Source organism: Fukomys damarensis, unplaced genomic scaffold (assembly GCF_012274545.1).
Source record: "Fukomys damarensis isolate Sample0158 unplaced genomic scaffold, DMR_v1.0_HiC HiC_scaffold_12, whole genome shotgun sequence".
Taxonomy (NCBI): Eukaryota; Metazoa; Chordata; class Mammalia; order Rodentia; family Bathyergidae; genus Fukomys; species Fukomys damarensis.
Window position 1 is genome coordinate 9,637,329 of NW_022900924.1, and position 25,313 is coordinate 9,662,641.

Genomic DNA, 25,313 nt, shown 5'->3' on the forward strand with positions numbered 1-25,313 from the left:
CTTCATGGCGACATTTTTCCTTGTTTCCTTCCTTAGCTTCTCAAACTGGGAAGAGAATCAGCAGGCAGGGCTTTTAAGCCCAGCAAAGGCGATGACCCAGAAGGAGGAGGAGGCCGGGGCTCGGAGGTCCGGGCCGGGCCTGGCGGGGCAAAGGCTGCAGGGAAAGGGGAATAGAAGGAGGGTGCGCGAGCCCCGCCGGCCGGCCGGACACGCTCTCCCGCCGCGGGGCAGGAGAGAGAGCTGGTTGTCTTGGTGTCGGGGACAGGTGTCTCCGACACAGCGACGGACACTCGCCTCTAGGCCGAGGCCGAGCTGCTCCCGGAATGGCGACGAGTCGCCAAACAGCATCTCAAAGTACCCGGATGGACTATATATATAGTGGAGATGTTCGCGTGAAGCACTGTGGGAGATGTAGTTTTGCTTACATCCGGGTCCAGTGATTTTTTTTTCCCTCCCGCCCCCGCCCCCACTGAGAGGTCCTATGGGATTGTGGGACCTGTAGTTCCAGTCAAGTCGGCTTTTGTTCTTTGTGCGGTAATAACAGCGATGACACAGATGAACTTTAGACTACCTGTGGAATTCCTTTAAGGATTTCTTTCTATTTATGGTTCTTATTCTAGCATGATAAGCAAGTGCTCTACCACGGAGCTACACCCACCATGGATGAGTGAAATTTAAGGTGAATGAATGAATGAATCTCTAATTGTGCCCTTCCTGGCCCCTTACCAATCATCTCATGGTGTATGAGATATTAATCAGTACATATGAATAAATCACTTTCTTAGAATTAATAGTTCAAACTAGGAATAGGAAGATAGATTCAAGTATTATATTTTAAAATTTCCTTAAAATGCCTTCCACCAGTTCGTCCTGCTTCACTTTTTATAGTTAAACCTACCCCGCAACACATACACAAGAAGCACACACTCACAAATTATACTAAAGTAAGAAAATAACTATACACTGTTAGTCTGAAAATGTAATTTAATGTCCAGATGGAACAGTCCCAAGTCCTGATGTCCCTGCTTACATATAACTAGATGTGGAAGACACACTAAAATTCCTTGATGAATCTTTATTCCTTTAACAAGACATGAAAATTCTGAGTATATAGATGAGTTATTTTTTTTTATCATTCATAGAAACAAAAAAACAGGGAAAGAGAAATCCCAGTGTAGTAGGTGTCCATCTGTCAGGGTATATTAAATCAGGAAGAGACTTTTCATTTCAAAATAGTTTGTTAGTATCCTTGGTTTGGCAGTCTTGTGAAATATTTATAGGAAATATACATTTAAAAAGTAATCAAAGCAGAAAATACAGCAATTCAAGCAAAACTGAACCTCTAGCCTCTGTTTTGCACAGGTGGTCTACATTATCCTTTCCATTAAAAAAAAAACTAGGGTGGGGGATTTAACTCAGTCTGCCCTGCAAGCACAAGGACCTAAATTTGATCCCCAGTACCAAAAAAAAAAAAAAAAAAAAAAGCCAGGGGGGGGGCCCCGCCTGTAATCCCAGCATTTGGGGGGCTGAGGCAGGAGGATTGCTGCGAGTTTGAGACTAGCCTGGGTGACATAGTGAGTTCCAGGGCAGTCTCAACTACATAGTGAGACCCTGTCTCAAAAAACAAAACAAAAAACTGTCCGCCACCTACCTCGCAAGCTCAAAAACGTGAGTTCGATCCTGGGTACCAAATTAATTAATTAACTAAAAACCTGAAAATGTGGAGTTGAAGTAAAACTATCATGGTGTGCCAGATGGAGCTACAAATGTAGGTGTGTGTCATCAGGAGTCAAAGTGTGAGTGGTGTTTGGTTGGAGCGTCTAAATGGGTACCAGATCTTTCATTCCCATTTATGAAGTCCCTAGGTTCATAAAATGGACAGGCCAAAAAATAGTCTTTCCTATAGTTACGGCACTCAGGGCAGGCAGAACAAGGAAGAGAACATCCCTCAGAGAATTGAAAGGAAAGTCAGGTTTATTCGCTAGCGGGTTCAGTGGAAGTCACCTTCCAGATTCTGAGCCTAATTCTGTTTGTTTTCATTTATATATTGTTTCTTATGCAGGTGAGGAAGCAAGCAGAATTTTACAGAAGTAGAACTTAGCATAGGGATAGGGAGGTACAGGCAGATGTTACTTTTACAATTTATCTTTAAGACATAGGGAGGTATAGACAAGTGTTTTAGCAGTTCATCTCTCGGGAAGTGAGCTTTGTGAGTTTAGCAGGAGGGGCAAGCCTTGAGATCATCAGTCTCAGCCAAGCCCTGAGACTGTTAGTCTCTGTTTTGGCTTTTTTTTTTTTTTTCACTATGTTTATTTTCAGAGTAACCTGCCATACATTTCTCAAGAATGGGCTGCAAATCTCTTGCATCAGAACAAATCAGAGGAACTTGTTCAAATAAACATTTCTAAAAACCCCAAAATAGAAATTCTATGTCTAGCATGTTCAGTGCTCTGGTTCTATAGGGAGATTTTTAAATAAAGAAAAGAAGGAAGAAAGAAAACAGGAAAAAGGAAAAAAAAAGATTCCAGGGATATGGGGTATGTACCGTCTATGTGCCATACATGTACCAGATGTACTGATTTAAAATCTCTGGTAGTTGGTGCCCAGGAATTTTCTACATTTTACTCCCCACTAACCTCGATCGATACTGCGTATTCAACCGAGGGTCTCAGTCTTGCTAGGTAGAAATCTGCACTTTTTTTTTTTTTTGGAATTGAACTCAGGACTTTGCACTTTAAGAGGCAAGTGCAGAACCAGTGAGCTAAATCCCCAGCGTAGTCTGCACTTTATTTTTTTTAAAGCTGTTTTATTTATGGGCCAGGATTTAGCTCAGTGGTTCCGCCGCCTGCCTTGCAAGCACAGGGACCCGAGTTCATCCTCGGGGCCAAAAAAAAAAAAGCTGTCTTATTTATGATTATGAATTAATTAAATTTTGGTACCAGGGATCGAACTTGGGTCTTTCCGCTTGCAAGGCAGGCGGCAGAACCACTGAGCTACATCCCCAGCACTCAATTACTTTTAAAAAAGCATATAGTAATGAATGAATTTACTGTTATACTCAAAATCGTCATCTACATTTAAGATGAGAATCTTCGCCAATAGAAAAGTGCTGCTCCAAATCATGAATGATATTGCAAAGAATTGCAATCTCTTTGTTTTTTTCTTCTTGAAGACATTAAAGCTTCTCCAGCTGTGGTTTGTTATTTCATTTTGCTTTTCTTTTTCTTGAGTTATTAACTTTGTGTTTAACTCTGAAATTTCATCTCCTTTTTAATTGGATCTTTGTGATTTTCTTCGTTTAATTCAACTTTTTTCTGCATATCTTGATAAAGTTTGCTTTTTTCTGTCTTATGTTCTTCCTCTTTGATTTTTCATTTCATGTTCAAGTTTGCAATATTATTCTTATATTCCTTTCAAATTGTGTTGATATTCAATGGTCCTTTGTAGCCCTCTTATCATATCATGAAGAGCCGCACAATCTTTTCTATCTGTGAGAAATCCTTTATAAGTTTGTCAATATTCACACTGCTGATCTCGTAAAGTTTACTAGATTAATCATAGCGGTTTTTTTGTTTTGGTTTTGGTACCAGGGATTGAACTCAGGACCTTTCGCTCGTGAGGCAGGCAGCGGCACCACTGAGCTAAATCCTCGGCCTTGTAGTGTTTTGTTTGGTTTTGGTAACAAGGATCGAACTCAACCTTTTTTGTCTCCTTTGTCTTGGTGAATTCTAAATTCGATTCTGGGAGGGAGAGAGAGAGAGAGAGAGAGAAAGAGGAAGAGCTTTTGGGTTCAATGACTAGTCAGTCTGCAGATCCCAAAGAACTCAAGAATACAGGATTTTTTGGGCGCGTTCGGCTAATAATGTCTCTAGCGGGCCGCCGTAGTCTGTCTACTGCGGCAGCAGGATGATTTTTCGGCCCCCTATTACCTTACTGTGTCAAGATGGCGGCCCCCAGGAGCTGTGTTCTATGGAGCTATTGCGTCCGTAGGTGGTCGCGGTTGATGCGAACTGGTGGGCCCCAGTGGCTTCACAGTTCCTTGCCCGGGGGCTCGCTGGGTGTACGGCTCTTGTCCCGAGAGAAGCAAGCAACAGAAACACACTTCGGATTTGAGACTGTGTCGGAGGAAGAGAAGGGGGGTAAAGGTGAAAGGGGCGAGAGGGCGGATGAAGGGATCTTTGCATCTGTGATCTAATTTCTTCTGCCGAATTAAGGGCAAATTTGACGTACTTTGTTGTTATCTGCCCTCCAGACTTACAAGGAGCACCACCCCACCCCACCCCCAGTCCGGCAGAGTCAGGCGCTCTATCTTACTCCCTTCCAAACCTGGAACTGGGGATTGAACCCAGGGCCTTTCCACTGAGCTACAGTCGCCGACTTTTAAAAATTTTATTTTGAGACAGGGTCATGCTTAAGTCATGAAGTTGCTCAGGCGGTGCTGGAACTTGAGGTCCTCTGACTTCAGAAATGCGCCGCCACACCTGGCTACGCCCCTTTTAAAAATTTTTACGCCCCCTCTTTAAACTGAGAGTAATTGTCATTCAGATTCATCATATGACTGTTTGTGTTGTGGCATGCACTGTGTGGACATTTTTTCCAGTTCTCTTTTCAACTTCCCGATGGTGGATATTGTTGTCCCGATGTTAACAAATGAGGAAACTAAGCTTAAAAGGTTAAGCAAGACCTTGCCCAATTTAGCATAGCAAGTTGCAGAACCAGAATTCCAACCCAATTTGGTCTGACTCCAGAATACATATTCTTAGCCTCTTGCTAAGAGAGTCCATTTTTCTTTTTCTTTCTTTCTTTTTCTTTTCTTTCTTTATTTTATTTTATTTTATTTTTTGAGACGGGGGTCTCAATATGTAGGTGAGACTGACATGGAACTCAATATGTAGCCCAGGCTGGTCTTGAACTCACATTGATCCTCCTGCCTCAGCCTCCCTAGTGCTGGGATTACAGATGTGCGCCACCACGCTGGGCCCAAGAGGCCATTTTAAAAAGAAAGAAGGAAACTATCTTTTTTCCCCAGTTGGCCGAGTAGGAATAGTTTTTGTATTACTTACAGCTCTTGTTTTTTGGGGGGTTTTTGTTGTTGCTGTTGTTGTTTTTTACTACTGGGAAATGGACCTTGCGCTTGCGAGGCAGGCGGCAGAACCACTGGCCCATTACAGCTCTTGTATTAGTTCCACATATTGAAGTACCTTCAACATTTCCTGGTGCTTAGTGATGCACCATTAAAGTTAAATATTATTGAGCAGTTTGTGTCAGGAATGCTACAGGCATGGGAATGGAAGTGTTTTTAAACTTTAACTGTGCCATTTATAATGCAGAAGGTGAATACTCTGGTTTCTCTTCAGATTTTATAAATCGCCTTTTTTAATGAGGAAGGTGTACCCATTTTACACTTGGATAAGGTGAGAACCTGAGAGGTTCCTTCACTAGATTTAATGGTCACCAGGAAATAAGAAAAGAGCCTACCATGTAATTTCCCATCCTCTTAAAATCTATACTGTATAATCAGTGGGAAAATTGCAACTGTTCCAGGACTTTTAAAAATTATTATTTTTGTGGGGGGTGGTTTGAGACAGGGTCTCCTTATGTAGTTTAGGCTGGCCTTGAGCTCACTATGTACCCTAGGCTGGCCTCAGACTTGCAGTAATTCTCCTGCCTCAGCCTCCTTAATACTGGGATTACAGGCATGCACCACCATGGCTAGCCCTTTAAAAATTATTGAGCCTGAAGCTGGGCATGGTGGTGCATGCTGGTAATCCCAGCATATAGGGAGGCTGAGGCAGGAGGATCATGCATATTCAAGGCCAACCTGGGCTATATTGCCAAACAGTGACTCAAAAACAAAACAAAAATTATATATTTTTTTGTGGGGCAGGGATTATATTGGGGATCATACTCAAGATCTTGTGCTTTTGAGACAAGCAGTTTGGCTGAGCTAAATACCTCCCCCCAAAATTATTGACCATGGCAGCTAGATTGTAGTTTAGTGGTAGAACACTTGCCTAGCAACTGTGAGGCCCTGGGTTCTGTCTCCAGTACTGAAAACAAATAAATAAGCAAATGTATTTTTAAAAATATATAGTAGTAAACTGGTCATAATATCTCATTCCTGTAATCTCAGCGGTTGGGAGGGTAAGGTAGGAGTATTGCAGGAAGTTTGAGGCCAGCCTGGGCTACATAGTAAGTTCAAGGCTAGCCAGAACTACATAGTGAAACCCTGTCTCAAAAACCAAAAGAAGAAAAAAAATATATTTATGTATGTGTGTGTACATATGGTAAAGCTAATATTTAATATACTATAATTTAAAAATAGATTTAATTTTAACTGGTATAATTAAAATTTTAAAGATTTTTAAATTTAAATTTTTAATTAAAATGTAAAATACTGAAAAGAAAAGAAAATTGATTTCCTTTTTTTTTTTTTTTTTTTTTTTTTTTTTTTTACTGGGGTTCAAACTCAGGACCTTGTGCTTGTGAGGCAGGCGGCAGAACCACTGAGTTAAATCTCAGGCCCTTTTTGGTTTTTTTCTGAGACATGGCCTGGCTATGTAGTCAGGCTGGTCTTGGAACTCACTGTGTAGCCTAGGCTGGTCTCAAACTCATAGTGATCCTCTTGCCTCAGCTTCCTGGATTTATTTCTAAAAAATTTACCAAGGGTAGTTTGAATACTATTTGCTACCCTTATTTAATATAATTTACAATAAGGAGTGAATGTATTTTTTGTGCCATAATTCCTATCTAAAATTTTTGTCAGCCTTTAATATTTGATCTTTTGCCCTTTCAATATCATGAAATTACCAGGCTTGGTGACACATGCCTATAATCCCAGCCCTTTGGGAGGCTGAGCCAGAAGGGTTTCAAGTTTGAGCCTAGCTTGGGCAACTTAGTGAGATCCTATCTCAAACTAAAAAATAGGGCCAGGGATTTAGCTCAGTGACATATTGCCTGCCTTGCAAATGCAAGGTCCTGAGTTTGAGCCCCAGCGACAAGAAGAAAAAAAAAAAACCTAAAAAATTAAAAGGATGGGGGTATAGCTTAGTGTGAAGGCCATGGGTTCAATCCTAATACTGAAGTTAATTAACTAACTAACTAATTAAAAGGGATGGGAATGTTGCTCAGTGTGAAAGGCCTAGGTTCAATCCTCAGCCCTGAAACAAACAAACAAACAAACAAACCATCAAATACCCCTATACCAAGGTACTGGGGATTGAACCTAGGACTTCACACATGCTAGACCAGTACTCTAGCACTGTGCTACACATATTCAGTTCTTAGTTTTTGGTTGTTCAGGCATTTGGTTTGGTTTGGTTTTGGAGACAGGATCTCCCTGTGTAATTAAGGCTGGCCTCAAACTCACAGTGATCCTCCTTCCTCAGCCTGCTGAGTGCTGGGATCACAGATGTGCACCACCATGCCTGGTCCCAGTTATTTTTGTTTTGAGATGGGTTATGGATAAATTGCCTAGACTGGACTTTAATTTATAATCCTCCTGTCTCATCATCCTGAGTAGCTGAGGTTACGGGCATGTATTACCATGTCAGCTTTATGTGAATTTTTTGGCTGACATCACTCCACTGGGACATCTCGAACCTTTTTGTCATATCCATATTCCTCATTTGTGCCCATAAATTCACCCTCGCCAAGTTCCCCTGGCTGTGCATATCTGTAGTCTCTCCAAGAGAGGCATTGTCAGTATCCCATACTCGCTTGTTTCTCCTATAGTTCCATTGATTTTCAGTTCCAGTCTCACCTCCACCATTACCACAATTCATTTCTTTACTGCACATTCATTCTTGTTGCCCAATTTCCTGTCATTTTTGCAGGATTTCACTGAAGGACAAGGAGGCAACACAACTACAGTAACTGCTTGGAGGTCTGTATGTAAACCTAACAACTGATTCAGGGACTAGGCACCTACAGTGTGTGCGAGAAGTGATGTCACTGCAGGAGGCTTCTTTGTTACTACTGTAGAGATTCATGGACTGAAGAACTGCTAGTGAAGTTTGTACTTCATGTAAAGTTGGGGGACTGGCGATATTCAAGCCACAGTAACTGAAATTTATGCACGTTGGAATCTGCAAAGCAAGAACTGTTATACTCAGTGGTTTGAACCTTTGTGTCCCTGTTATCCCAAGAGATGTTCCAAAGAAAATAGCCAACTAGGAAACTTGAGTGGAGAATAAAATTTCAAAATACAATTAACGGGCCAGGATTTAGTTCAGTGATGCCTCCACCTGCCTTGAAAGTACAAGGTCCTGAATTCAATCCCTGGTACAAAAAAAATTTTTTTTCAATTAAAAGCCAGCCATGGTAATAGCTAGCAACTTGGGAGACTAGGGCAGAAGAATCCAATTTGAAACCAGCCTAAGCAATTTAGCAAGACCATGTCTGAAAAAAGGGGACAGATGCTTTTTAACTTAATGGTAGAGGGCTTGCCTAGCAAGCAGGAGATGCTGGGTTTAATTGTCAGTACCACAAAAAAGAAGAAAATAGTTTAGTGAAAGGAGTACTCTGTGGTCTGATTTGACAGAATACGTTTTACATTGTATGCAGCACATTTTATCCGAGGAATTCAAGACATCTCCCCTTCATTTTCTAATTCAGCCTATAGCCTGGCACGGTGGCACATGCCTGTTGTTCCTGAATTTGGGAGGCTGAGGCAGGAAGATTGCCAAAGTTTGAGGCCAGCCTGGGCTCCATAGTGAATTCAAGTTAAGCCTAGACTACAAAGCAAAAAACAACAAAAAGAAATAAAATATAACTTTAGGCAGTTTGTGTGGTTTTTTTTTTTTTTGCGGGGGGGACACGATTTTTTGAGATGAGGTCTCACTATCGTTCAGGCTTTACTTGAACTCACAGCGATCCTTCTGCTTTAGCTTTCTGAGTGCTGGGATTACAGATGTGCACCACCACACCCAGCTAAAATGTACCTTTAAAGGGAATGTGCTCTTATAAGTGTCCTCTCACAGCAGATTTTCCTGCTATCCCAGATCCCACATCTCCCCCCCATTTTTTTTGGGTACCAGGGATCAAACTTGGGACCTTGTGCTTTCAAGGTAGGCAGTGGAACCACTGAGCTAAATCCCGGCCCCTTCCCCTTTTTGTTATATTATGGATTGAACCACATTCTGTTTTGATCTTGTGGAAAAGATTCATGAGAGCCTTCTACAGTGTAACTTCGACCTGATTTACTGTTTGTCAACTATCTATCAAATTTTCCTGAGGTTCTCCGTAATGCATACAGAGATGAGATGAGGGGGTCTTCCTATCTCTATTAGTTATGTGTCTTTCTCATGGCTTTTGTCTTATATTATAATGACGATTAGAAAAATTCTAATTCCTGGGCTGGAGATATGGCCCAATGATAAAATTCTTGTTTTTCATGTCCGAGGCCCTGGGTTCAATCCCTAGCACCAGGAAAAAAAGAGAGAGAAAAGGAAAAGACCCCTTCACACACACACACACACACACACACACACACACACACACACACACTCCAGTATTCCATCCTCTAAGAAATAGAAAATAGAAATGTGTATTCAATTCTAAGGCTGAACTCAATCCTGGTTTGGCCTCTGGGATTACAGGTATACATTACCACACTGGCCTAGATGGAGAGCCTTATTTAAAGTAATAGTTCTAGCTGGGTGTGGTGGCACATGCCTGTAATCCCCGAACTCAGGAGGCTGAGGCAGGAGGATCGCCAGGAGTTCAAGGCCAGCCTGGACAGCATAGGGAGATCTTATCTCAAAAAACAAAAACAAACCAAAAAACAAAAACAGAAAAAGAAAATTTGAGGTCCTCTTGTCTCAGCCTCTCAAAGTGTTGGAACTACAGGCCTGTCCCACCATGCCCTGCTCTTCCTCTTTTTCATTTAGGCTTTTTTCAAGTGAATCTTTCTACTAATAGCATAATTGTGTATTTCTCCCATCAGTCTATCAGGTATTTGAAAGTGTGGCCAAGAAATATGATGTGATGAATGATATGATGAGTCTGGGCATCCATCGAATTTGGAAAGATATGCTGCTGTGGAAGATGAACCCATTACCTGGGACTCAGCTGCTCGATGTTGCTGGAGGCACCGGTAATGGCAAATTTGATGTCCTTAGGTACCGTGGAGCACCTTTTAGAGTGTTTATCTCTTGTTGGAACAAGCTAGTTCAACTATCATTAGACTGAAGATATGTATAATTTGTGAAGCAGGCACACAAAATTATCAATCAAAAGCAGCTTTGAGTGTGGGGATGTAGCTCACTGGTAGAGCATTTACCTAGTATGCATAAGGCCATAGGTTTGATCTCTAGCACCACGATATAAACAAATAAATAAAACAACCAGATTTTTGACTGCCTCTTCTTTATTTATTTATTTATTTATTTATTGTTTTGTTTTGTTTTGTTTTGAGAAGAGGTTTATGTAGTTCAGGCTGGTCGGACTCGCTATGTAGCCCAGCCTGGTCTCAAACTCATGATCTTCCTGTTTCAGCCTCCCAAGTGCTGGGATTACAGGCATGAGCCTCCATGCCTGGTTTGCCTACCTCTTTTCTACAGTAGATAGGATTATAAAGTAAAAGGACCAAGTTTTTACTTCAGTTACCATATTTTTAGGTGGTGGTGGTAGTGATGGCACTGGAGATTCAACACAGTGCCTCACGCATGCTAGGCGGTTGCTTTACCACTGCTACACTCCCGCCTGTTTCATCTTCTATTGAACCTTTAACCCACTCGCATTTTCTGATTGGAAGGGAAGCCTTTTATTACATAAGCTTTCTAGGCAGCCTTTTCCACCTAATCTGCTATCACATCAGGTATCAAAAGCTCAATTGTTTACACACAGTATTTTGTTGTTCCACACTGGGCATTTGGAGAGAAAAATGTCACAGATTTCTAAAATGCATGTTGGAGGGGAGAGGAAAGAGATATGAAAAGACTTAAAGTGTCTTATGTACATGTACCAACTTCCCACAATAAATGTAATCATTCTGTATTGCAAACATGAACTAACAAAATTTTTTAAAATTTTAAATGCATGGTGAAACTGGGTGTGGTGGTGCCCACTTACAGTCCTACCACTTGGTAAGCTGTGGCAGGAGGATTGTCAAGAATTCGAGGCCAGCCTGAACTATACAGCAAGATCCTATCTCAAAAGAACAAAAGGAAACAAAAAAGCTGGGCGTGGTGGCTCATGCCTATAATCCCAGCACTAGGGAGGCTGAGGTAGGGAGATTGCTGTGAGTTCGAGACCAACCTGGGCTACATAGTGAGTTCCAGGTCAGTCTCAACTACATAGTGAGACCCTGTCTCAAAAAAAACCTAAAAAAAAAAAAAAAATCTTAGAGGTTAAATGTTTCAAGAAAAGATTGCTAAAGAGTTTAAACTTCCATTTTCTTTCATTTAAAACATTTTTTATTTAATTTTTTTTTTTTTGAGGACTGGCACTTGAGCACAGGGCCTTTAACATACTAGGCAAGCATTCTGAGCTACACTCCAACCCAAAGTTCCATTTTCATACACTCATCCACTCCTACACCACTGTTGCTTTTGTGGGGGTTGGGTTTTTTGCTTTTTTTAGGGTCTCAGTATATAGTTCAGGCTGGCAATCATCCTGCCTCAGCATTTCAAGTGGTTGCTTCTTTGGGGGTTAGGAAATGTTTTTCCAGTTTTTGTCTTTGTTTGCATCTTTCTTCCTGTTGGCATCCCACAGGTGACATTGCATTCCGGTTCCTTAATTATGTTCAGGCACAGCATCAAAGAAAGCAGAAGAGGCAGTTAAGGGCCCAACAAAATTTATCCTGGGAGGAAATTGCCAAAAAGTATCAGAATGAAGAAGATCTCTTGGGTGGTTCCCGTGTCATGATCTGTGACATCAACAGGGAGATGCTAAAGGTGGGGAAGAAGAAGGCTTTGGACCAAGGACACAAAGCTGGTGAGTCCTCTGCAGTTAGAGGCAGTGGAAATAGTGTTTGTTTATAAATTAAGGTGGGTTACATGCTTTATACTCCAACTTTCAGAGGCTTATAGTTAGTGTGAGGGTGGAGAGGGAAAGGGGGGGAAGGAAAAGGAATTAACGTGTTACGTATGTGTACCAACTCCCTGCATGACTGTACATGACCATAATCATGTACTAATAAACTTTTTTTTATTTATTTTTTTGGTACCGGGGATCGAACTCTGGTCCTTGTACTTGCAAGGCAGGCAGCAGAACCACTGAGCTAAATCCCCGGCCCCTAATAAGCATTTTTTTTTCAGCTTTAATTGAGTTTATTGGTACATTTTAGGGATACAGTACAGTTACATTCATTGTTGGGATCTCGTACCTCCACATGACAAGTCTTGATTCTCATTTTTCCCCTTACCCCTTGCCCTCCCTTCACCCCCTCCTCCCCTCCCCATCTACAAATACTTTATTTCCATCTTTTCATTATCTTACATTTTTTTTCTAAGCATTTTTTTAAAAAAGATATTTATAGTTAGGCAGGAGTTGAAGATCATTTGTGTGGTCCAGTTCTGCTTTTGTTTTGGGGATTTTTTTGTTTATTTGTTTTTGGTGGGTTTTTGTTTTTTTGGGTTTTTTTTTGGCTTTTGTTTTCGTTTTTTCAGTACCAGAAATTGAACTGAGGGACTCAAGCTTGCCAGGCAGATGCTACACTTCTGAACTATACATTCCCAGCCCAATATTTATTTCGATTATGAGACAAGGTCTCACTCTGTAATTCACTCTGGCCTTGAACTCACTATGTAGCCCAGTCTGACCTTAAACTCGAGGCAATCCTCCTGCTTCAGCCTCCCAAGTGCTGGCACAGGCGTGCACCACCATGCCCAGCTTATGTGTTGTTAATACACATTATCTCAGCAACTTTGAGCTAAGTGAAGAGCCCACTGTGACTGAGGAGATAGTCGAAGCCCAAAGAAGTAAGGGTCTTACTCAAGTTACAGACCCATAAGCATCAGATCCCAAATTAGAGCTGAATCCATGGGTTTTCACTCTTGGACCCTGAGATGGAACTTTTGCTTTAAATTCCCAGCACCTCTGAGATACCCTCCACCTATGTTATTCCAGAGGATGACTGAGCTCTGCAGCTTCTAGAGCCTAAACATTTCCCAATCAGGACTCTTTTATTTGTTTGTCATACTTAGGATTGAACTACAGCCTCAGCCCTTTTTTATTTTTTATTTTGGAGGTAGAGTTGCACTAAATCACCAGATTGCTCGGGCTGGGTTTAGAGTTATAATTCTCCTGCCTCGGTCTCCTGTCAGGTGTGTGCTACCATAACCGGCTTCCAGGCAGGACTCATTTTACTTTAAACACTGTTACTTCACAAAGGGCTACATCCTCAGCCTGTTTTGTTTTTGTTTTTTGGTTTTTTTTTTGGTACCAGGGATCACACTCAGGACCTTGTACTTTTGAGGCAGGCGTCTGCACCACTGAGCTAAATCCCAGGGCCTTTTGTGGGTTTTTTTGTTTGTTTGTTTGTTTGTTTGTACTGGGTATTGAACTCCGCACCTTGTACTTGCGAGGCAGGTGGTTGTTTTATCTTTTTGAGATAGGGTCTTGCTATATAGTTCAGTCTGGTCTTAAACTCACTAGGTATCCCAGGCTGCCCTTGAACTCAAGATGATCCTCCCAAGTGCTGGGGTCAGAGGCATGCGCCACTACATCCAGCTGCCCCAGATGTTTTCAAGTTTGTTAAAGACTGTGAAAGCTGCATCTTGTTGACCAGCTCTCGGGGCTCTGCTGCACTGCCCTGTTCCAAGCTGGCTAGGCTCTGAGACAGCCTTAGGGTGGGGCATGGGTATGCAACAAAGAAAAGAAAGTCCCTGGGGTCAACATCAGCATTTCTTCCCTCTCCCTGACCACTGTGAGTGTCCAGGGTTGTTTGAGCTCAGTTCTTCCTCCTCTGCCTGCCCCGAGAGAGCTGCCTAGACGAAGTGCAACCCACTTGGTCCCCAAGATGAAGGACTCTTTTGTTAGCCATCAACACTAGTCAGATGGCAGAAGACAGTCACCAGTACTTTTAGACAAAGGCACTATGTTTTCTTACTCCTACTGACAAACATGTTTCCCTTCTCTCTGGTGCTCAGCCATAAAGAACAGAGAACACATGTTGAAATGATAGATAAAATTCCATTTCTGGAATCATAGCTTCCACTGTGAAGCTCTCTCTCAGACTTTCCTAACTGCCAAGGAATTATTAAGTGCTGAAAACCGTGGTACAAGTACAGTTGTTTTCTTTCCTTCTTGCTTTATCAGTCCCCAGTAATGTCTTTGCAAAAATTTATGCAAAAGGAAGTTAAAACTGGGAATGGTGGTGCATACCTGAAATCCCAGCTCTCTCTGAAATGAGACTTCAAGTTTAAGCTCAGCCTGGGCAACTTAGCAACTTAGTGAGACCCTGTGTCAGAGTAAAAAAATTTAAAAAGGAATGGAGATATAGCTTAGTGAGAAGGCCCTCAATTCAATCCCCAGTTGAATCTTTTTTTTTTTTTTTTTATTTAAGGAGATGGGTGATTTTAGGTGAATGGTGACAACCTCATAAAGGTCACAGTTAGCCTGAATTTGGGGGTGGTCCAGGCAGGACCTCCTGGAATAACTCCAAAGGAGAGTTGGAGTCCAGTTTTTGTTGTTGTTGTTGTAGTTGTTGTCTTTTAGAGAAACAAGGTCTTGCTATGTAGCCCAGGCTAGCCTTGAACTCCCAGCAATTCTCCTGCCTCAGCCTCCCAAATGCTGGGATTACAGCATTGCACCCCCTTGCCTGGCTTGAGTCCAGTTTATTGAGGCAGTCTTAGGTGGGGTGATAGAAAAATGGGAGAATGAGATTGGGGGAGCAAAATTGGCTGAGTATGTGGCTATAGCAACAGTTGCTATGATGTAGCCATTCGGGTGGGTATGTTTTGTCCTAGCAGAGTAGGCATTGTTCCCAATCTGGGAGAGGGCAGCACAGGATGTAGGAATGGGCTGTGATTATTCTCCATGCCTAGGAGTTCAACGGGACAGTTGGGGGTCAGAACTATCAGGTGATAGTGAGGGCTACACAGCATTACAAATGTACTTCAAACCACTGAACTGTACATTTAAAATTAGAGTGGGTGTGGTGGTACACACCTATAATCCCAGGATTTGGGGCCAGGTGTGGTGACACATGCCTATAATCCTTGCACTTGGGAGGCTGAGGCAGGAGGATCACTGTGAGTTCGAGACCAGCCTAGGCTACATGGTGAGTTCCAGGTCAGTCTCAACTACATAGTGAAACTCTGTCTCAATAAAACCAAAAAAAATAAAAATGGGCTGTCCATATAGCAAAGGTCTTGGGTTCCATCACCATTACTGTCTCCCAAAAAGGTTATGATGATAAATTCTATAAGTATTTTACCACAAGAAAAATAATAAATTAAAAAATAATTTATGAGAAATAACAAGGAAATTTGAGCCCTGGCTGGCTTTTTGGTGATAGTAAAAAATTATAAAATTTCTTTTCAGGAAGTCTCTTTTTTTTTTTTAATTTTTATTTTTTGAGACAGTTTCACTATGTAGTTCAGGCTGGCCTTGAACTCACTATGTAACCCAGGCTAGCCTCGAACTCATGGCAATCTTCCTGCCTCAGCCTCCTGAGTTTTGGCATTACAGCATATGCCACTATGCCTGGCTGCAGAATTTCTTAATATGATTGTGGGTTTTTTTTTCTTCTTTTGTTTTGGTACTGGGGATCTAACTTGGGACCTTGTGCTTGTGAGGCAGGCTGTGGCACCACTGAGCTAAATCCCTGGCCTGTGGTTATATTTTAAAAGATTTCTTTTGGGGGGCTGGGCATAGTGTCACAGGTCTGTAATCCCAGCAGTTTGAGAGACTGAGACAGAAGGATGGGATGTTGAAATATAGTCTGGGCAATTTAAAAATAAAGAGGGCTAATAAATAAATAAAATTAAAAGGGCTGGAGCTGGGCATGGTGGCACATGCCTGTAATCTCAGCACTCGGGAGGCTGAGACAGGAGGATCACTATGAGTTTGAGACCAACCTGGGCTACATAGTGAGTTCCAGGTCGGTCTCAACTCCATAGTGAGACCCTGTCTCAAAAAACCAAAAAGAAAAAAAAATTAAAACGGCTGGGTTGTAGCTGAGTGGTAGGTAGAGTAACAGGTCAAATCCAAAAATCACAAGAAAGGGGAGGAGGCGTCCTAATATTTTAAAGGTATCCACTGAAATATTATAAATGAAATTATATTTGTAGTTTGTTTCAAATTAATCTAATTAGAGTAGGGAGAGAAAGTAGGTGTGGGCTGATGAAATAAAATTGGCCTTGTGTTGACAATTACTAAGCCGAATGGTGGGTGAGCTTGTGGGGTACAGTAAGCTCATTCCCTCTAGTTGTATATTTGAAAATTGCAAAAGAAGACATTTAAAATGTATTTCAAAATGCAAATTGCCATAGAAGAAAGCCAGAAAAGAACTGATTGTTTCAGAACTGTACCAACTCCAAATATAAAGTCTTGCCTCATTCAGAAATATGCTAGCCACCTGCTGGCCGCAGTGGGAGAGCCAGGGGACTGCCTGCCACGACAAAGTAAGGTGCAGTCCTGTCTTAAATGACACCGCCGGGCGTGCTAGGTGCTTTGCACACAGATAACTCGTTTACTTCTGTGATGACCTGATGAGATTGGCATGATTGTTGCATGATTTTACAAGCGGAAGAACTGGAGTTCCGACAGACCACTCACACGCTAGGCAGCAGGGCAGGCCTCCAGCCATTTGTCTTGGCCCTGGGTCCCTCCTTTTTATTTTCAGTGGTAGCGATGGAACCTGCTAGGCCCTAGAAATTATTTTGTAAAAGCATTTTTCATGTCTGGTGCTGTATTTTATACACACACACACACACACACACACACACACACACACAAACGTATATATGTTTTGGTTTTTTGCTGCTAGGGGTGGAGCCCACCTCTGGTGCTGTATTTTATACACACACACACACACACACACACAAACGTATATATGTTTTGGTTTTTTGCTGCTAGGGGTGGAGCCCACAGTCTCGTATACCCAGGCAAGCAGTGTACCACAGCTACACTCCCAGCCCTTATTTGTATTTTATTTTATTATGTTTTCCAGTTGTCTATGGCCTTTAATTAACATCTAAGTAATTAACATATCTTCTAATAGAGGAATCTCTATGAACAAAAATAGATACTGTTTTTGGCAAAGAATGCTATAGATGAAGTCATCTTGAGCTTTAGGCACAGCATCTACACAGCCAGGGCTGGATCAGTGTTTGGGGACAGAGGTAAATATCTATAGTCTGTGCATCCCTTTGATTCCTTCTTTTATTTATTTATCCCCCCACCTACTGAGAATCAAACTCAGGACCCTGCATTGCCAGGCATGCATGGTGCCACTGAACTAAATCCCCAACCCCTGATTTCTTCTTTTAGTACCTGATTAACCATCTAGTGGTGCTGGACAGTTCTCTTCACCTTAAATTCTTCTGATTTGATTTTAATTTTATTTATTTACTTGTTTTTTATTTTATTTATTTATTTTGGTACTGGGGATCGAACTCAGGTCCTTGCACTTGCACCACTGAGCTAAATCCCTGGCCCTTGATACCAGTTTTATATGTGGCTCTGCAGACTCCTGAAATGTCAGTGACCTTGATAGCTGTAGCCCAAGGAAACTGGGTCTCCAAGAGCCTGAGTCACTTTGAGCTCCCCGCCACCTGGGACGTGAATGGGTGACACAGTAGAGAACAGGAAGCCTGTGGCTCTGGCAGAGCAGAGGTGCCCTACAGCCAGGCTCCATACCCCATGCCCAGCCAGTGTGGCCCACTGCCTGAGGATGCCATCTTTTTTGTTTTCTTAAGTCTTGCTTTATAGTTCAGGCTGGGCTTGAACTCACTATGTAGCCCAGGCTGGCCTCAAACTCATGGCAATCCTCCTGCCTCAGCCTCCTGAGTGCTGAGATTACGTGCGCCACCACATCTGGCACTAGTTTGTATTTTGAAAGATTATTTTCATTTTCTTAGTGACCATTCTCTGGCCTCCTCTTCCAAGGAAAGTAAATTTTAAATGATCAGTCTTTTTTCTTGCTGTATTGTTTCTACTTTCTTCAGCCTTTATCTGTTTATAAACCCAACCTGCTAGGCTGGGGATGTAGCTCAGTGGTAGAGCACTTGTCCACTATTACCAAGATCCTGGATTCCATTGCCAGCACCTCAAAAAAAAAAAAAAAAAAGGAAAAAGAAAGAGAAGAAGTAGGAGAAGTAGGAGAAGAAGGAGAAGGAGGAGGAAGAGGAAGAAAGGAAGAGAGGAAGGAGCTCCTATGTCTGGCCCATCAAAACACTTTACTTTGCCAGGGATGGAGACCCATGCTTATAATTGCAGTGTTCTGGGAGGCTGAAGCAGGAGGATTGCAGGTTTGAGCCCAGCCTAGACAACTTAGTGATTTAGCCAGAACTTGTCTCCAAATTAAAAAATAAGAATTTTTAAAAGGCTTGGGAACTGGGCATGGAGCACACCTGTAATCCCAGTACTTGAAAGGCTGAAGCAGGAGGATTCTCATGAGTTTGAGGCTCGCCTTGGCTACATAGTGGGTTCATTACCAGCCTGAATTATAAAGACCCTGTCTACAAAAAAGGCCTGGAGATGGAGTAGCTCAGTGCAGAGGCCCTGGGATAAATCTACAGTACCACAAGAAATAAAATAAAATATGAAATTAGTATTATAACACAGGCAGTTCTAACCATAGTGCCTGCACTCCTAATCACAGCGCTCTCCACAAAACACTTGGCTGGATGAAAATCACTTGAGGGTGGGACTGATTATACATCTTAGTGATAAAGTGCTTACCTAGCATGCCTTACCTTACCAAGACTCTGGGTTTGAACCCCCGCATCGAAATAAAAGAGGGTGAGGGTGGGTAAACGAAGCAGTGATCAGATTGTACTGTAAGGCCCTTGGAGGGAAGGCTGAGAAGGATAAACTTCAAGGGTACCAACTCCAGGCTCTCAGGATCAGAGGGCATCATGAAGACGGTCACCAGGAACTGAGTGGATAAGGTAGGTATGTTTTCTGACACCAAGTACGTGGTGTTTTCCCAGCGCAAAACAATTTTCCAACAGTAGGTTGGTTCTCAGCTGCTTACTTCATTTCTGATACTACCCAGATTTTACATCATTTTCTACAGGTTTAAGGGCTCAGTCCCACAAAACTGCCTCCACTTCAGATGGCAGACATAAACTGGGTGCCATGGCTACTCATATTTCTGCCTCCCCAACTACAAATTCTTTTGGTTCAGTAATCTGGGTGTAGCCAGGAGTGATGGCGCACACCAGTAATTCCAGCACTTGGGACTTGGGGGGGCTGAGGCAGAAGGATCGCTGAGTACGAGGCCAGCCTGGGCTACAATAGTGAATTCAAGATCAGCCTAAACTACCTAGTGATACCCTGCCTCAATAATAATGGTAGTAGTAGTAAGAGTAAGAGTAACAGTAATTTTCTGCAAGGAAGACAGCTACCTGAGCTGAAACTCAGAACTGATTTTCTCTTCCAGGACTTGCATGGGTACTGGGAGATGCTGAAGAGCTGCCCTTTGATGATCACAAGTTTGATGTTTACACCATTGCCTTTGGGATCCGGAATGTCACACACATTGACCAGGTGTGAATGGCTACCTGCTCAGGCATACGACTTTCAGGACACCAGTTCTCTTGGAGTAGATCCATAGTGAAGCAGGACAGGAGATTCTTCCCTGGGCTTGGCACTTAGTAGAGTGACTATTTTAAGAATAGGGGCTTCTTACATTTGATCTTCGTCAAAAGGCCGAGAAGCGATAGGGGCTTCTTTTAAATTGCCAGTTTTCCTAGTTACAAAACTGAAAAGGACCAAAATCACAGAGCAGCTCCTGATGGAAGTCTTGGTTGCTTGGGTTGGCATTTACATATTTGGGGCAGTTAGCCTTGCACTGGCATTTCATCTCCTTCCTCTCACTTGGGAAGCTCTCTGTCACCTTGAGGGAGATCAGAGCATGATCTGAGGCAGGCACAGAAAAGGTACTCAGATGCTATTTTGGTAGAAGATAGATCATAGTTCATCTACCAGGGAAAGGCAATGTTCATTCTGTAATCCCATTCAGCTTCCCCCTTTTTTTTTTCTTTTTTTGCTTTTTGATTCAGTTCTTCTTTATTTCTATATAAACAGTTCTGTACAAAAGATTTGAAAATCAAGCTGGGCATGATGGCACAAGCCTGTGAGCCCTATACTCAGGAGGCTGAGGCAGGATAGCCACGAGTTCAAGGCTAACCTGGTCTGCATAGTGAGTTCGAGGTCAGCATGGACTGTATAACAAGACCCTGTCTCCAAAAAAAAAAAACAATTGAAAATCGTGTGTAAGGTAACAGATTTCATATCTGTAATATGGTCTCCAGTTGTCTAGCTTTTCTGCTTTGGATGAACATTCTTTAAGGTACTTGCCATAGCAGTATAATACAAATGTAGTAAAGTATATAAAAGTATATAATACATATTAAATATATTACATTAATATATAAACATTTAATATGGGTATTCCCCGAAGGTCCATGTGTTAAAGACTTGTTCCTCAGGGTGGTGCTGTTGAGAAGTGCTGTGAACTACATAGTAAGACCCTGTCTCAAACCCCTTCCCCCTAAAAAAATAGTTACATGCAGCAGAATGCCTATAACATTTAGGATACATTGGCTTGTTTTTTGCCGTTACAGCTTCCCAACTGACAATAAACAAGGGATTTGTGGGAAATCATGTTTCTAATGCCCGCAGTAGCTAATGTTCTCTCAGCCTCATGAATTTGAGTGTGGTTTGCTGAGGAATCTGTCCTGTTATCCTTGTCTCTTTCAGGCACTCCAAGAAGCTCATCGGGTCCTGAAGCCTGGCGGAAGGTTTCTGTGTCTGGAGTTTAGCAAAGTAAACAATCCCCTCATTTCCAGGTTGGCACTGATAACGGGACCTTTTCCTCATTGACTAACCATTAGTTCAAGGTCCTAGAGGCTGGGAAGAACATTCCCACCCTAGAGGTCAGTTAGCTCTGAGGGATAGTACTTAGGCTGGAAGACTCTCAAACCAGGAACCCAAGGCCTAACTTCGACAACATTTTGTTTGTTTGTTTTTGGTATCAGGGATTGAACTCAGGACCTTGTACTTGTGGGGGCAGGCAGTGGAACCACTGAGCAAAAGCCCTGGCCCCAACAATATTTTGTATTTTATTTACTCATCTAGTATTTTAAGAAATTGATTTAAAGGATCAAGGGTGTAACTAAGGGATAGAGTGCTTGCCTAGCTTGCACAAAGTTCTGGGGTTCAATCCCCAGCACCACTAAGGAAGGGAGGGAGAGAGGGAGGGAGGGAAAAGAAAAGAAATTGATTTATTTTTATTATTATTATTATTTTTGGTACTGGGGATCAAACTCAGGTCCTTGTGCTTGCAAGGCAGGTGCCGGAACCACTGGGCTAAATCCCCAGCCCATAGAAACTGTTTTTTTTTGTTTGTTTGTTTTAATGATAACAAGGTTTATTAAAGATAGGAAAAGAAACAGGCTCTGCAGAGCAAGTTTGGGCCAAGTAAAAGTAGGAAAAGAAGTACATCCTATAGTGTGCGGGTGGGCCACCATACAGGAAAGAACAGTGGCCAAAAAATTCACTTAAAATTGGAAAATTTTATATAAAAATCTGAATTTCCAGCCAGGCATGATGGTACACACCTGTAATCCTAGCACTCAAGGAGTCTGAGGCAGGAGAATTGCCACAAGTTCAAGGCCATCCTGGACTACACAGTGAGTTCAAGGCCAGCCTGAATTACAGAGCAAGACCCTGTTGCCAAAAAAAAAATCTGGATTTCCAGCTTGAAAAGTCAGATATATGGTAACCCTGAGTAGGCCCAGATTCTCATGTGCAGTTGTCAGAGTGCGGTAGTGACTGCCTCTTCTCCAGTGCCTTTTCTGGAACTTCCTGACTGTACCTGTCACCATACATCTTGGTTTTGCAACTAGACACTTCCTTTAGTTGAGGTATTTGTTTGTGACCCTGAGTTTAGACCTTCTTGATTTTTTTTGGGGGGGTACCAGGGATTGAACTCGGGTCCTTGTGCTTACAAGGCAGGCCACCAAACCACTGAGCTGAATCCCCGGATCCCTTTTTGATTTTTTTTTTCTTTTTTGGGGGGGGATTTTGAGGCAGGGTCTCACTGTTTCGTCCAGGCTGACCTGCAACTTAACTATGTAACCCAGGCTACCCTTGACCTCTCAGCAATCCTTCTGCCTAAGCCTCGACCTCCTGGCTGCTGGGATTATAGGTGTGCGCCACCATGCCCGGCTTTCTTGCTTTTTTTTTTTTTTTTTTTTTTTTTTTGTACTGGGGATCAAACTTGGGCCCTTGCACTTGTTAGGCAGGCACTGGAACCACTGAGCTAAATCCCCAGCCCTTCTTGCTTCTTATTGAGGGAAGAATTCAGGACATATTGTTTTTTCTTTTTTGGGAATGAACCCAGGACATGTTTTAGTCTTAATCTTTTTCCTTTTTTGTTGCTTATTTGCTTAGGCTTTATGATCTATATAGCTTCCAGGTCATTCCTGTCCTAGGAGAGGTCATTGCAGGAGACTGGAAGTCCTATCAATACCTTGTGGAGAGTATCCGGAAGTTCCCATCTCAGGTACAATATTTCTGTAGCTCAACAAAGACCTTAAAGTTGAAATCCAGGTAATCCTTGTATCTTTCCTTGTGTTTTAGGAAGAGTTCAAGGAGATGATAGAAGATGCAGGTTTTCAGAAGGTGACTTATGAAAGTCTTACTTCGGGCATTGTGGCCATTCATTCTGGCTTCAAACTTTAGCTCCTTTTCCTATCCTGGAGAGAGAGCCAGTCATATATTGTTGAAAGCCTGGAACCGAAGGATAATCTGGCTGATGAGACAGCAGCTGAGCATCTCCTATTAAGGATATGAACCATGGGCTCCTGTTCCAAAGCAACCAGAGAAAGAGAAACAAATTCCTGTCTTTTTTCTTTTTTGTAACTTTCTTTAGAAGCTGCTCAGACCTTTTCTCAGAGGTATTTGGGGTTTTTTTTGTTATTTTGTATTCCCTCAACTCCTAACTTTTTTGGCTATGCACTGTGGGATTCGGGTAAGAGCAGCATTAAGCACTGATACACATTTTGTGTGTGTGTGTGTGTGTTTTCTCTGGTGCCGGGGATCAAACTCAGGACCTTGTGCTTGCTAGGCAGGTGCAGTGCTGCTGAGTTATGTCCCCAGCCCTAACACAGAGTTTTGAAGTACAGTATATTTGTTGCTAGTGGTGCTGCCTTCCAGCAGGATGAGTCATTGGAACCCAGTGATGACTTACCTGAACCTGAGTCAAACTTTTGGCCTGGTCTGCGGCTTGAAAGCCAAGGTCCAAGTCAGAGGTCTAACAGTCAACACTAGAATTGTAGGCTGGGGAATAGCTCACATTTGTTTGTTTAAAATACAAGAGATCCTGGGTTCAATCTTCAGTGAGCCCACACACACACACACACACCCTAGAAGTATACACTGAACCAATAAATGAGTTTACAATTTCAATGGTATTTGTCATTGCTTCCTTTTATTTTAATAAATTTTATTTATTTTATCCTCTTTACCCCCCAAACCCCTTTCCTGCTTTTTTAGAGGTTAAAGGAAAAAAAATTTTTTTTATGGGGATGTAACTCAAATCCAGGGTCTCTCATAACCACTGTACCACTGAGCTACTTCCTTGGCCTCAAAATACAGTGTTTTATTTTTTGGTTTTTTTTAATTTTTATTTTTTTGGTACCAGGATTGAACTCAGGACGTTGCACTTGGAAGGGAGGCAGCAGCACCACTGAGTTAAATCCCCAGCTCCAAATAGTTTTTCATCATTTTTTTTAGTACTCCTTGATCAAAGGCTAGTATTTTGTCCTCAGTGGCAGTGATAAACTCAGTAAAAAAATCCTTGTTTATAAAATAAATATACCAGAAAACCCCTGCTTTCATGTTAAGAAAGAAAGAAAAATGAAGGAAGGAGGGAAGGGGAGAAAATATTGATAAAATCTAATTCCCTCCAGTAATCAGAAATGGATCTGGGCAGAGCTCATTTTCTTTTTTTGTTGTTTTTACTTTTATTTTGTGGTGCTAAGGATTGATCCCAGAATCTTTGCACTGAGCTATGTCCGCCATTTTTTATTTTTGAGATAGGGTCTGCTAAGTCACTAAATTGCCTAGGCTTGGCTTTAGTTTGATGATCCTTATGCCTCTGTCTCCCAGAGATCCTGGATTACAGGTGTGCACCACTACACGTGACTTTTCTCTCACTTTTATTTTTTATTTTTGGTACTGGGGATTGAACCTTGCACTTGCAAGGCAGGCGGTGGAACCACTGAGCTAAATCCCTGGCCTCTCTTTTTTTTTAGATAGTCTTGTTAAATTGCCTAGGCTGGGCTTAAACTTAGAATCCTCCTGCCTCAAACCTGTCATTGTCTCCTTAGTACAGTTGACTTTAATATTAAAAGAAGCCATAGGCCAGACATGGTGGTGCATACCTGTAACCCCAGCACTTGGGAGACTGAGGCAGGATCATTGCAAATTCGTAGCCAGACTGGGCTACACAATGAGTTCAAGTTGAACCTGAACTACACGGACCCTGTCTCAAAAAAAACCATAAATGTTTTGAGTATGAAGTTTAAGGTTAAGGGGCCTTGCTAAGAAATCAATCTGTGATTTGGCTAGCAGAACCTAGCTCAAGGCTATTTGAAAGTGATTCAGATACAATTATTGGCCCAGCACAGTAAGGATCATTTATGTATCTATAAATTCTTGCCCTATCACTAAATAGCTCCCAGATACAGCTAGCTGTGTACAACTGTCTCAGAGAAGAGCAGCTAAGGACGTTTGAGAAAATGCTAAACTTTAGAAGAACTTTTAGCTTACATTTTTTTCTTTTTTTTAGTGCTGGGGATTGAAGTTGGGCCCTTGCGAGGCAGGTGCCAGAACCACTGAACTAAATCCCAGCCCCCAGCTTATTGGCTTTTGAAACTAACAGGAAAGAGCAGGCACTGAAAGGAACTTCATAAGCCATAAACCAAGTCTTATCTCCATAGCAACGTGGTTTTCTCACATCTGAATAAAAAAAAGCTGCCAACTTCCTAATAGTAGATATGGACCAAATCAAATTAGAACCCCTAATGTCCAGCTGTATGGTCTTGAACAGCTTTAGGATCTGTTGCTGGAAAAAGATCATCTGTTTAAAGCAGGGCTAACTGGAAAAGAGATAGCTTTGGCTGACAAAT

At 42.1% G+C, this 25,313-nt stretch overlaps 2 protein-coding genes across 2 annotated transcripts in view; one reads left to right on the forward strand and one right to left on the reverse strand.

Annotated features, from left to right (window-relative positions):
* The window catches only part of Rnf10 (ring finger protein 10), a 41,986-nt gene extending 41,638 nt beyond the window's left edge, over positions 1-348 (reverse strand). The window contains exon 1 of the mRNA XM_010604176.1: positions 97-348. Within this exon, the coding sequence (XP_010602478.1) occupies positions 97-348 (252 nt within the window). The remainder of the gene's footprint in view (positions 1-96) is intronic.
* Positions 349-3,874: 3,526 nt separating this feature from the next.
* On the forward strand, positions 3,875-23,577 carry Coq5 (coenzyme Q5, methyltransferase). Its single transcript, XM_010604048.3, has 7 exons — positions 3,875-4,145; positions 9,947-10,096; positions 11,716-11,937; positions 19,556-19,662; positions 20,878-20,966; positions 22,573-22,684; positions 22,762-23,577. Exons 1-7 carry the CDS (start codon positions 3,944-3,946, stop codon positions 22,861-22,863), a joined length of 984 nt encoding a protein of 327 aa, XP_010602350.1. The 5' UTR covers positions 3,875-3,943; the 3' UTR covers positions 22,864-23,577.
* The last annotated feature ends 1,736 nt before the right edge of the window (positions 23,578-25,313 follow it).